Source organism: Miniopterus schreibersii (assembly GCF_964146895.1).
Source record: "Miniopterus schreibersii genome assembly, chromosome: X".
Classification (NCBI taxonomy): Eukaryota; Metazoa; Chordata; class Mammalia; order Chiroptera; family Miniopteridae; genus Miniopterus; species Miniopterus schreibersii.
Window position 1 is genome coordinate 35,908,859 of NC_138104.1, and position 13,111 is coordinate 35,921,969.

At 33.8% G+C, this 13,111-nt stretch overlaps 1 protein-coding gene across 9 annotated transcripts in view; it reads right to left on the reverse strand.

The window, feature by feature from the left end:
- Window positions 1-13,111, reverse strand: part of PCDH11X (protocadherin 11 X-linked) — a 674,530-nt gene that overhangs the window by 560,581 nt on the left and 100,838 nt on the right. Inside the window, exon 4 of one of the 9 annotated variants that reach the window (XM_081126097.1) lies at window positions 8,338-12,458. The exons of 7 other annotated variants lie outside the window; for them this stretch is intronic. In XM_081126097.1, coding sequence (XP_080982223.1) covers window positions 12,363-12,458 — 96 coding nt within the window. In that variant the 3' untranslated portion in view covers window positions 8,338-12,362. Of the gene's footprint in view, window positions 1-8,337; window positions 12,459-13,111 lie in introns of those variants that run through there. One more of the 9 variants, XR_013998050.1, reaches the window with a different exon arrangement.

Below are 13,111 nucleotides of genomic sequence, written 5' to 3' on the forward strand. Positions count from 1 at the left end.
AAAAAGTTTTATGCCAGATCCAACAGCTAAAGACCAAAGATAAGAGTTGGAACTCATGTTGCCTGATTCAGAAGGTCATCCTTTTCCTACAGCCTCTGTGGCTAACACAGAGTGGGCACACAGTACCAGTTTCCTCCTCCTCCTCCTCCTCCTCCTCCTCCTTTTTCTTTTTCTCTTTTCTTCTTCTTCTTACTCTCCTCCTCCTCCTCCCCTTTCTTCTTCTTTTGATAGCTCTATCATTTCTAAGATGGCCCTTAATTGCCACTGAAAACTGTCTCAGCTTCCTTAACTAAGCGCCATACAAAACCTATTCATTTTAGGAATTTGATTCCATATGCTTACAAGCTTTTCTAAGAAAAACTTGATATAATTTGGTTCATGAATTAGAAATTGCATTTCAGAAACATAGGAGTCTCCCAGTCTCCCCCATATAATCACGAGATGGCCATTTTGGGCACTTATATGAAATATTAATAGGGAATTTGTAATCAAGAGCCCATCATTTGTAGCATCTTGTGAAGGAAGAAACTTGATTGCAGAGCAGTTTAAAGGCTTGTTTAGTTACATAGTATTGATAATGATTTTTGTTTATGCGGAGCTCTCATTTTTCAAATGTTTTTTGAAAAATCATCTCATTTAAGGTTCTAAATAAACTATTCTCTCCATTTTACACATGAAGAAATGGAATCTCAGAGAGGACGGGATCTTCCAAGGTCAAATTAGATTTATTTGTTAGGAAAGCTAAACCTCAACCATAGTCTGATTCCTACAACAGTTTTGTTTTTGTTAGCTTCACTTTTCCCCTCTATTTTAATACTGTTCAACATCACATTCAGTTGTTATTCAGTATACAAAGTTATCGCCAACTAAATAAGTTGTGTATGTAGTGGTAAGAATCCTGATGTGAAAGTCAACAGAGTAATACTCATCACCTAATGCTTGTAAAATCTAACTTTATGACCTACGGCAAATCACTCTCACACTCTGAGTCTCATCTTCATCTGACATTTTATGATTCTAACACTAAGTCAATCTTGTCAATTGTTTTCACAGTCATTAGAACCAAAACTTTATTTCCACCAGCTATATTTAAAAATCTATCCAATTGCAACGGAAAGGATTTTAAAGTTAACATTACTGCACAGAGCCACAACCAGTACTTCTATTCAAGTGCCTATAAAGTACACACAATAATAGGGTTCAAAAGGCAAGACTACTTTGTGGGTCAGCTTTAATTAAGCAGTTAATAAAAAGAGGGTTGCCTAGACTGTTTATCTTAAACAGCTTAGGTGTAGGGGAAAGAGCACTTAAATTGGTTAAATTGAGCTTGGGCAAATTTTGGAAGCTCTCTGAGATCCCCTGTTTTTAAATCTATAGAATGGGTATAATACCAATAATATCTAGCTCATTGTGTTATTCAGAAAATTAGGTGAGTTCATCAATGTTAAGCGGGACTTATATTTATTATCTACTTTATGCAATACACTGTGCTGTGCAAATTTTTATACATTATCTCATTGAATCCTCACAATCCTGTTTAGTGGACATCTTGATATCACTGGAAAGGTGAAGATACTGAGGCTCAAAGAGGTTAAAAACCATACAGCTGAAACTTGAAAATCCAGATTTGAAACCAACTCTTATGCCCAATCACATCACACTATATCTTGCTTGCCAGTGTGCCTATCACTATTTCTGGCACCTAGCAGGTATTTTCAACATTTTCCTTGAACTCTCCTTTCCTCTTTTCTTTCTTTTTTCCCAATACTTATTTTCATGACTTAATGTAGCACAGACATCATATATATGTTCTCTAAGTGGTCCTAAGGAGTTAATGCAGCTTTCTAGATAAGGGTTGAACCTTTCCCATTTGGAACCAAATGTATTGTATAACATTGGGCACTATTAATAATTAATGTTCCTATAGCTATGTATGAATTGGATAAATTAAGAGCATAACCCAGATATAAAATATTCTTTCAATGTTTTGAAAGAATATTGAAATATTCTTTTCAATATTCTTACAATTTCTTCTATGTAATCCATAGTAAATATAAATGACTAAAGTAAAAATTAATGTTGTACTTGAGTTAGTTACCTTAATACTTTTAAATAGATACCTGGCAGTGCATATTTGATACATATTTCTGGATATTACCAATATGTCTCATCAGATTAATTAGAAATTCATATCTTTACTGAACATATTTGAATGTTTCTTTTTATTGTAAATTAATGTAGAATTTACATTTATATTTGGTGATACACATATATACCCTTCTATTTCAAACTCATCTTGTAGCTAACCAAATGTCAGGACATTAGAACTGTACAATGTTTTAAATATTGCAAAGGAAGAATGGAAAGAGGAGGAAGACTTTCAACATAAACAAATTGCACAAAGTTCAATTTGATTAAATACTTTTTGAAGAGCCATTATTTTCAAAGTTTGTTCTGGGGTTCATATATTGAGAGTGGAGCTAGATGGAAGAAGAGTGGCTTCATTGTCTATGTATGATATTTACATCTTTCCAACTGACCTGTTCACAGGAAATTATGTCCCAAGGCACATATCTGCTAATAGTAATAACTTCTGGAATGAACACAGTGCTTGCCAACCTTATGAAAATCTAATAACAAAAATAATCTAAAAGATCATCTGCCTGAGCTTAAATGCATGAGAGTTAGTCTAGGAAGAGGCAAAGAGAGTTGGGGAAATCTACTTAAACTGGGTGCTGATTTGCAGAGCAGAGGAGAAATTTAATAGAAAAGTGGTAAAAGGGTCTCCGAACTTCAAATCAGGGATGCGGAAGCCATGGCTTTACCAGACATGAGATGAGTTGTGGAGGAGGAAGAACTTGAGAGTTAATTAGATCTAGCTATAGATCCTTTCTCTGCCACTTACTGTGTAACCTTTCTGAGATAAAGGACTACCTTGTGTAACATGCCCAGCATACTGCCTGACATAAAATAGGTGCTCAATAAAGGTAGGTTCTCTCTCTGGTCTTGGTTCCATCATCTACCAAATAATACAGACACACTTGGATACCACATGATCTCTAAGGTTCCATTCTATCTCTAAAATAAATGCATATCACAGATATAACAATTTTTCTCCTAAAGATTATAGGAAATACTATGATTCTGGGTACTGGATTGGTCAGTATAATAGAACCAGTAGAGCACAAAGCATTTTCAAAAATTAAAATAAAATGTTTAGCCAAATCTAAAATAAAAATGTTATCATTAGAACATAATCTTTCTCTTCTTAGTTTTCTTGTTAAATTGGGATTTAAATTTAAGTTCTGTTAACTTTGTTTTAGAATATATGCATGCATGTATGTGTGTATATGTATACATTTTATGCATATGTATACATTATATACAGTATGCATATGTATACATTATATGTGCATGTGTTTATTTATTTATTTATTTATTTATGGAAATTGAACCTATATGGAGATATTTCTGGATTGTTAGGTTCCTTTGGCAATGGGAAACCTCGGGGGAATATATAATATGTATGACTGTTTGATGTTTTTGCTGAGGGAAAGAGAAAATGTCAAAGTTTGGGGGATGAATACCATTAGAAATGATCACTTGTATAAGGGCCAATAATAGTTATTAATAGAGACAGGCAAATTAAGAAAGATATAAGTTGATTAAATTGAGGCAATGTTAGAGAGAAATCATGGGTTTAACCCTTTGTCTGCTACCATATTTTCTGTTTTCCTGTTAGGCTTTTGTGGTGGTGTTTTTCCAGCACTAGTACTTGCTCCCTGTGTCTCAATCTCTTTTCATAAGATTCAATCATCTCAATGCTTTAGCTATGCAAACTATACTTCCTTCAATGAGAAAAATGTAATTTCAGAATAGCAGGTTATGTGAGTAAATAAACTTTACTCTTCACACAGTGCATACTGACGTTGTAATCAGTGTGGTGTTCATTGCTTGGGGAATATGAGAGTTCGGGTAATTTGACTGTAGCACATCCAAGAGTGATATTACTAAGAAAGACTTGTAAAAATGTATTATAAAGACAGAATGTTCAGAGACCTGTTTCCCAGGATAAAGGTGGCCACATTGTTCTAAGCAATGTGTTCTAAGCAAAGTGTCTAAGCAATTGAGGCTTTTTTCTCGTATTGGATTGACACAGATAAGACACAAGAAACTTGTCCTTATGTAAACCTGAGGCCACAAAAGTTACCCAGAGCATATGGAGTACTGACCTACAATATGTTTCCTTCATGTGTTAAGAGAACAGGCTCTCTCAGTGTGTCCAATACTTCCCATGCCCATATATGATAGTCAACCTAAGGTTCTACAGCATTTCACATGCCACACCAACCTAAAAAAGAGAGGAATGTTGATGGCTATTTCCAGAGTTTTTTCATGAAAAGGGATTTGAAATTTTCTCCACGAAAATAAAAATGCACCATGAAATTTGAAATTTCACACACAAGCACAAAGACTGTCATGGTAGGAATAGAGTTGAGGCAGATTTGGCGTATAGCTCTGGTACTTTTCAAGTTAGATTCATTACACATAAGATTGTTTCTAAGAAATAAATCATAGTAAAAAATGCTCCTTTGTTTTATGAGATTAAAAAAGAGCAAAAAAGGTAAATTTTATGAATAGTAATCCTCCAACTTACTTGGTAGATGCACTTAAAAAATATTTAAAAATACAAATATGAGGGGAAAGTTTGTTCTCTATAAATGTGGCAATGTACTACTCTTGCAAGGATTTCATGCTATTGAGTCCTTAGCCATGTCTTTATATCCAATTTCCAACTTATTACCCCTTTATAATGTCCCCGTATTCCCAAAGTATATTCACTGAAGAAAAACTAAGAATGTTAATAGTTCCTTTCATTTTATCTGAAATGGTCGGAAAATTCTCAGTAATTATAATTGAGTTAAATAAGCATTATTTACCTACTCGTTATAATGTTCATTCATTCCCTTTACAAAAAGAGGTGAAATAAGTAATGATTTTTTATAAACTATCATCTGGTTACATAGAAATGTTTTGTAGTAATGTTGGCATTCCAGCATCCAGATATAAGACTTTTTAGCATTTGATCTTAGCCAAAAGGCCAAGAAGTGATAGGTGTCCCCTACACTTCATAAGTCAAGCCCAAACTGCCTAGCAAAAAACAAGCAAACTCTCACAAGCCCAGGCTCTTCATTCCTCCCTTCCTTCCAGCAGTTGTGCTCCTGTGGGTATTTGGTTTCCATTTCTAGCAGAGAAGCAATGAGGCTGTTAGGGCAAGCACACTGAGAAGAGACATGGCTCAGCTTGACTGGGAGGGAGGTTGTGGACCCTCCAGAAGGCAAAGAACCTTAAGGTCTGCACTTGGTGGCCATCCACCTGGGCTCAGAGACAGATTGGGTGACATATCCACTCACCTCTTTCGAAAAGGTGCCAACATGTGAATGAAACACAGTTGCAGAAGGTGACATCAGAAATTATAGAAAGAATATAAATCATGTAAATATTTGGCTTCTATAAACAAATGTAACATTTTTGTACACTATATGCAGATATCTTTATATGTTTATGCATTTCTAGTACATTTTTTACCAAACAAGGGAGTTATTTACATCATAATATCATGGGCAATTAACTTACAAATACAACTTTAGTTTCTTAGTCAACACATTTCCTAAATAGTTCAACGTATATAGGCTTGCATGTATGTGTTCATATTTTGCCTATCAATGATTTTAACTAATATATAATAATACACTATTTCTTAGTTAAGCTAGTGAAATAAAACAGATTTAAACATAAGAAAAAGACTGTTTAGCAAAGATATGAAAGAGAAACTAACCAAAATAAAGCCCCAATCTTCAAGGATGTTTCCTGTATATAACTCAGAAAGACTTTTTCTGTCATAATAAGGACAAAAGAAAAAAAAGAGCTACTTTCAGAACTTTGTGGTTCATTTTTATCTTATCTATTTCTAGGTAGAAGGTGGTATATTTGCTTTCAGTATGTGTGCCAAGAAGTACATTCTTAAAAATTCCTCTCTCTCTCTCTCTCTCTCTCTCTCTCTCTCTCTCTCTCTCTCCCTCTCTCTCTCTCTCTCTCTCTCTCTCTCTCTTTCACACACACACACACACACACACACACACACGCACACAAAGCACACAGTTTTGAGAAGGGATATGTGGTTTTTCTAAATTTTCAGAGTAACTTTACCATGTTATAATTTGGACATTGTCTATATTTGATATCCCATGGATTTCTCCATCTGTTCCTGTTTTCACAAAATTGATATCTTTGATTTTCAGCGTGGGGGAAAGGGATAAAATGATTTCTAGTGTTTAGGATGATCACATCATCTCAGTACTTAAGGGACAGTATTTATGTACATGCAAGCACATTTTAACCTGAGGAATCCATATTTGTTTGTTATAATTCATTATTGAAAATGTTCTTGGATTGAAGACCAGAACATGTTTTTCTTGCCATATTTTTTTTTATTTGAAGAAATGTCACACTGAGATGTTTCTTTTGCTAAAAATGTTTGTCAAAAGTATGTGCTCTCATCTATATTTGGACTATATTAAGACCAACAAATGGATCAAGTTTTCTTTTGATTGTTTTTATTCCTATTTCAAGTGCAAATCATAGATAGGAAATATAATAAGAATCAAAACATCTGAGGCAAATGCTTAAAATGTTTCCTACTATTAATTCTAAAAATGATGTAGTATCAATTTTCTGGAAACTATTTCCAGAAACTAATGTTGAAAATGTTATATGGCCTAGTCATTTACTTGAGGTTTTTAATTTTACAAGCATTATATAAGGTTAATGTTAATACATAAGAAAGATATTTTTTTTAAAAAAAGGATACCAACCAAGTTTCTTTTATTTCTAATAGAATCATAGGTAACATCTTTTCATTAAAAATGTCTTTTTTCGTGCCTTATCTCTGCAATTGCACTTCTACTTAACTGACCATGGCTCACAACAATGTCTTAAACAAAGGAAGTGCTCACTGTAATTCTGGTAAATTTTCAGCTTTATGGAAGTATCAAATATCATGGCATGGCCCAGGTACAAGGAGTAGTGGGCATGAAAAGAATGTGGGATGTATGGTGTAGTGGGATATAGAGATGAACAAGTTGACCTGGTTAAAATTGCAAAATCCCTTGAAAAATATAGTAATAAATATTTCAGTCCACATGCAATGGGGTAACATTGGGATGTTTTTCTGTCACAGGCTTCATTTGATGAGATCTGTGATTTAGAAATATTCTGGATATGGGGTACAAAATGGGTTGGACAAATAAAAGTAGAAAGTAAGATTACCTATCAATAGTGGAACAGGTAAGTCATGGTGAAGAGCTGAATGAGAAAGTGGCAAAGGGACAATTGTCAGAGGTCTTTTAGAGGCAAGGTTAACAGGATTTGGTTGCTACTTGGGTGTGAATGAGTAAAGAAGAGAGTGTTGATGACTTTAAGATGCTTCCTGAACTAGGTTAGGTACATCCTTGCCCAGTTCAGATTTCCAGAAATTTAGAATGAGTACCTAATTCATACTTAGGAGGTAAATTAGTAGCAATACACACACACACACACACACACACACACACACATACACACACACACACACAATCCTAATTATTATGATAAAAAATGAGGGTTTTGTATTTGTTTACTTTTATGTGCTCTTATTTTTTCTTTCAATGTTTTTTAAACCTGGTAAACTCATGGAATTTCTGCATTGGAGAAAGTAAAATATTTTTTTGAAACAACTTTTAAAAATCTTTCAGTTAAATTCCTGGGGTGTGAGGCTTTTTACACTAATAGCAGACAGGGGAGAACCTTGATTGTCTCACATGTTCCCCACCTATAATTACTCCCTCACTATAACTACAGTCACTTTCCACATTGCTTTGCTCATAGTAGGAGTTTGAGAAATATTTAACTAATCTCATTTGAACTCATGGTAAACTCCATTATCTAGCATATTCTATGAAAAACAGTGGTTGATAAATGACAGCATATAACCAAGGTACAAACAATTTGAGTACAATAAAATGCACAAAATGAAAACTTAGGTAAACATGAGTCACTTCTATTTACTTCATTGTTTTGGGTTAATTCAAAAAGACTAGTTACTTCCCAATGTGTCTACAGGAATGCCAATATACGAAGTTCTGGTAAATACAGCACAAATAATTATTTATACCTTGAAACTGTAGGATGTTAATGTGCTAAAAATTATTTTATATTCCTTGATGATGTTAATGAAGTTGGTAACCCCTATTGGCAAAAAGCACTTCAAAAAATATCAGAAGATATGTTATTGCAATGCAGAAACAACTTTATTTATAGGTATTCACTTAATACAGATTACACACATTCTATGCACTGAAAATACTTCAAATACAACCAGTTGTAGTATCTGCATGTATTCCAGCTGAAGATGCTCTATAATATTCATTCTAATGTATTCACACAAAAACCTGTGCATTCTTTTTTAACATTACAGTTACAAATAGCAAAGCAAAAACAAAAATTTAAAAGTGACCATTGTGAATGACCTTGTATTGTAAATCTCCACATTTTTCATCTTACACAGCTTTCTTCATTTGTTTTTCTTAGCACTAGACTATTATTTTAAAGTGGTATTGTTAAAAGTAGTATTATTCAAAATTTTCTCTGAGTATCTAATGAAAACACCATTTTGTTACCTAATGTTTTTCCAAGTATTGAGACAAAAGGAATGAAAATTATTTTAACTGCATTTCAAAGAGAATAACATTTTATGAGGTAAATCAATGAATAAGTGATAAATATAAGGCTCCAGGACAAAGGAGAAAGTGCAAATATTTCTAGACTATCTATTAAAATAGTTTTTTTATTATATCAATTTGACTATCTGAAACCTAATGAAATGTGAGTTTTTTCACTTGACAAAAAAGTTTTATACTTAGTTGAATAGTTCCTATTTAAGTGTGGATGATTAAATATAATTAATCACTTAAAAAGGGACAGTTAAAGTGATTTTAAGTGAGAATATTTAGAATATGGAAAAGGCAAGAGTTGGTTATGAGAATTCTTGGAAATAATTAAATATCTTGGTTGTTCATTCTAAGAGAACATTTGGAAGAAATTTAGATAGATTTTTTTTTTTTTAACCTAAAAAGGTCTTTCACCAAGACTTGATATTTCACTGAGGGGAGGTTACTCTCCTGGTGGAGATATGTACTATGCTCTGTATTACAGTATCAGCTAATCAAACTATACTATTACATGAATTTGTCCAATCATACAGCTATAAAAACAAACAGTATGCATAATAAATAAGTCAAGATCCACTGTATAAAATTTTTTACATGTATAATTTATAATATATAAAGAAAAGAATATTTCTGCAATTTTAAAGTGCACCACTTCCAAATGTTATAGAGCATTTAAACAGAATTAGTAAGTTATGAAGAAAAACTTACTGATATCACCTGAAATAAAACCAACAACTTTTAAATCTTCATTTAAAATCTATAATTTCCTAAATTTTTCGACAATGAATGTGTATAACACATGCAATAAAAATAAAAGCCTATGACTACTCTAGAATTTAAAAAGTCTACTTCGAATTCTAAATATCACATAAAACCACAGATAAACACCCATAATGCATGAAAAATTAATTGCACAATGGATCTTTTAAAAATATTAATTATACAGAACTCACGCAACTTTATAGCATCACAACACCTTTGAATATGCTAGAAACCTAAATCTAAATATTTAAAATAGAAACAACTGAACTTCACAAAATCTAAGAAAACATGTCTGTTTCATAAGAGCACCTATAGGAAGCATTTACAGTTTGTGGCTTAAGTTTATGTACGAATTCTTTTTTTTTTTTAATTTTTGTTCAAAATGTTACAGACGTCCCCTTTTCTCCCCATTGACCTATTCTACCCTGCCTCACGCCCTCCCCGGTTGCTCACCACACCATTGTCTGTGTCCATGGGTTGTGCATATATGCATATAAGATCTTTGGTTAATCTCTCCCCCTCCACCCACTCGCCCCCCTCCATCCCTCTGAGATTCCTCAGTCTGATCCACATTTCCTTGTCCTTGAATCATTTCTGTCCGTCACTTTATTAAGTTTTTTAGATTCCGCATATAAGTGAGATCATCTGATGTTTGTCTTTCGCTGATGGGCTTATTTCACTTAGCATAATACTATCCAGGGCCATCCATACTGTCCCAAACCGTACAAGATTATTCTTCTTTATAGCTGCATAGTATTCCATGGTGTAAATGTCCTACAACTTTTTTTATCCACTCAGCTACTGATGGGCACTTGGCCTGTTTCGAGATCTTAGCTATTGTAAACTGTGCTGCTATGAACATAGGGGTGAAAATATTCTTTCTGATTAGTGTTTCAGGATTTTGAGGATATTCCAAGAAGTGGAATCACTAGGTTAAAAGGCAGCTCCATTTTTAATTTTTTGAGAAACCTCCATGCTGTTTTCAATAATGGATGCATCAGTCTGCATTCCCACTAGCAGTGTACCAGGGTTCCCTTTTTTCCACATCCTCACCAGCACATGACATTTGTTGACTTGTTGATGGTAGCCATTCTGACAGGTGTGAAGTGATACCTCATTGTGGTTTTAATTTGCATCTCTCTGATGATTAGCAACAGTGAGCATTTTCTTACACATCTCTTGGCCATCTGTATGTCCTCTTTGGAGAAGTGTCTATTCAGGGTAGACATTTGCCCATTTTTTAATTGTATCATTTGTCTTCCTCTTGTTAGGTTGTATGAGTTCTTTGTACACTTTGGAAATTAGCCCCTTATCAGATGTAACCTTGGCAAATATGTTCTCCCAGACCGTGGGGTTCCTTTGTATTTTGAGGCGGTTTTCTTTTGCTGAGGAGAAGCTTTTTAATTTGATGTAGTCCCATTTGTTTATATTTTCTTTTGTTTCTCTTGCCCTAGGAGAGGTATCAGTGAAAATTCCGCTAGGTAAGATTTCTGTGACTTCACTGCCTATGTTTTCTTTCAATATTTTTATGGTTTCATGACTTATATTTAAGTATTACATCCATTTTGAATTTATTGTTCTGTATGGAGTAAGTTGGTGATCTAGTTTCATTTTTTTGCAAGTACCTGTCCAATTTTACCAGCACCATTTATGGAAGAGACTGTCTTTACTCCATTGGATGCTCTTGCTTCCTTTGTCAAATATTAACTGACTATAATGGCATGGGTCTATTTCTGGGGTCTCTGTTCTGTTCCATTGATCTATATGTCTGGTGTTCTACCAATACCAGGCTGTTTTGATTACAATGACTTTGTAGTACAGTTTGATATCTGGTAAAGTGATCCCTCCCACTCTGTTCTTCTTTCTCAAGAAGAAAGATTGCTGTGGCTATTCGGGGTCATTTTTGGTCCCATATAAATTTTTGGAATATTTGTTCTAGCTCAGTGAAATATGCTGTTGGTATTTTAATTGGAATTGCATTGAATCTATAAATTGCTTTGGGTAGTATGGACATTTTAATATTAATTATTCCAATCCATGAGCATCATATATTCTCCCACTTGTTTATATCTTCCTTTAATTCTTTTTTCAGTGATCTGTAGTTTTCCAAGTACAGGTCTTTTACATCCTTGGTTAAGTTTATTCCTAGGTATCTTATTTTTTTAGTAGCAATGGTAAGTGGTATTGTTTTTTTAGTCTCTCTCTGTGAAAGCTCAATGTTGGTGTATAAGAATGCCATCGGTTTCCGGATATTGATTTTGTATCCAGCTACCTTGTCAAATTCATTTATCAAATCTAGTAGTACTTTGATGGAGGGTTTAGGATTTTCTATGTATAATATCATGTCATCTGCAAATAATGAGAGTTTTATTTCTTCCTTTCCAATTTTGATGTCTTTTATATCTTCTTCCTATCTGATGGCTGTGGCTAGGACTTCCAGTAATATGTTGAATAAGAGTGGCAAAAGAGGACATCCCTGTCTTGTTCCTGTTTTTAAGGGAAATGGTTTTAGTTTTTGCCCATTGAGGATGATGTTGGCTGTAGGTTTGTTGTATATGGTCTTTATTATGTTGAGGTATGATCCCTCTATTCCCACTTTGCTGAGAGTTTTTTATCAGAAATGGGTGCTGAATTTTGTTGAATGCTTTTTCTGCATCTATTGATATGATCATATGATTTTTGTCCTTCATTTTGTTTATGTGATGTATCACGTTTATTGATTTGTAGCTGTTGTACTAACCTTGCATCCCCGGCATAAATCCCTCTTGGTCGTGGTGTATGATCTTTTTAATGTATTGCTGGATCCAGTTTGCTAGTATTTTGTTGAGGATTTTAGCATCTATGTTCATCAGGGATATTGGCCTGTAATTTTCTAAAGGAGTTCAGTACCACGAAACCAGCATTGGAAGAAATGCTAAAAGGACTGCTCTAAGAAAAAGAAGAAATAGTGAGAGAAAGGTACATCAGCATAAAGGGGGAAAATGGCATTAAATAAGTATATATCAATATTAACCTTAAATGTAAACAGAATAAATGGTCCAATCAAAAAATATAGGGTAGCTGAATGAATATGAAAACAGGACCCAAATATATGCTGTCTACCAGAGACCCACCTGAGAGGAAAAGATTCACACAGGCTAAAAGTGAAGGGTTGGAATAAAATATTCCATGCAAATGGAAATGAAAAAAAATCTGAAGTAAATACTTGTTTCTGACAAAATTGACTTCAAAATAAAGACTGCATCAAGAGACAAAGATGGCCACTACATAATACTAAGGGGATCAATCCAACAGGAGGAAATAACCCTGATAAATATATATGCACCCATTATAGGAGCACCTAAATACATAAAAAATTTCTTAGTGGACTTTAAGGGAGAGATCGACAGCAACACATTGGGGGACTTTAATACCCCTGTGTCATCAGTGGATCATTCAAGACAAAAAAATCAACAGGGAAACAGAGCCTTTAAATGACACACTAAATCTAATAGATTTAATTGATATTTACAGAACATTTCATCCCAAAGCAGTAGAATACACATTCTTCTCAAGTGCACATGGAGCATTCTCAAAAATAG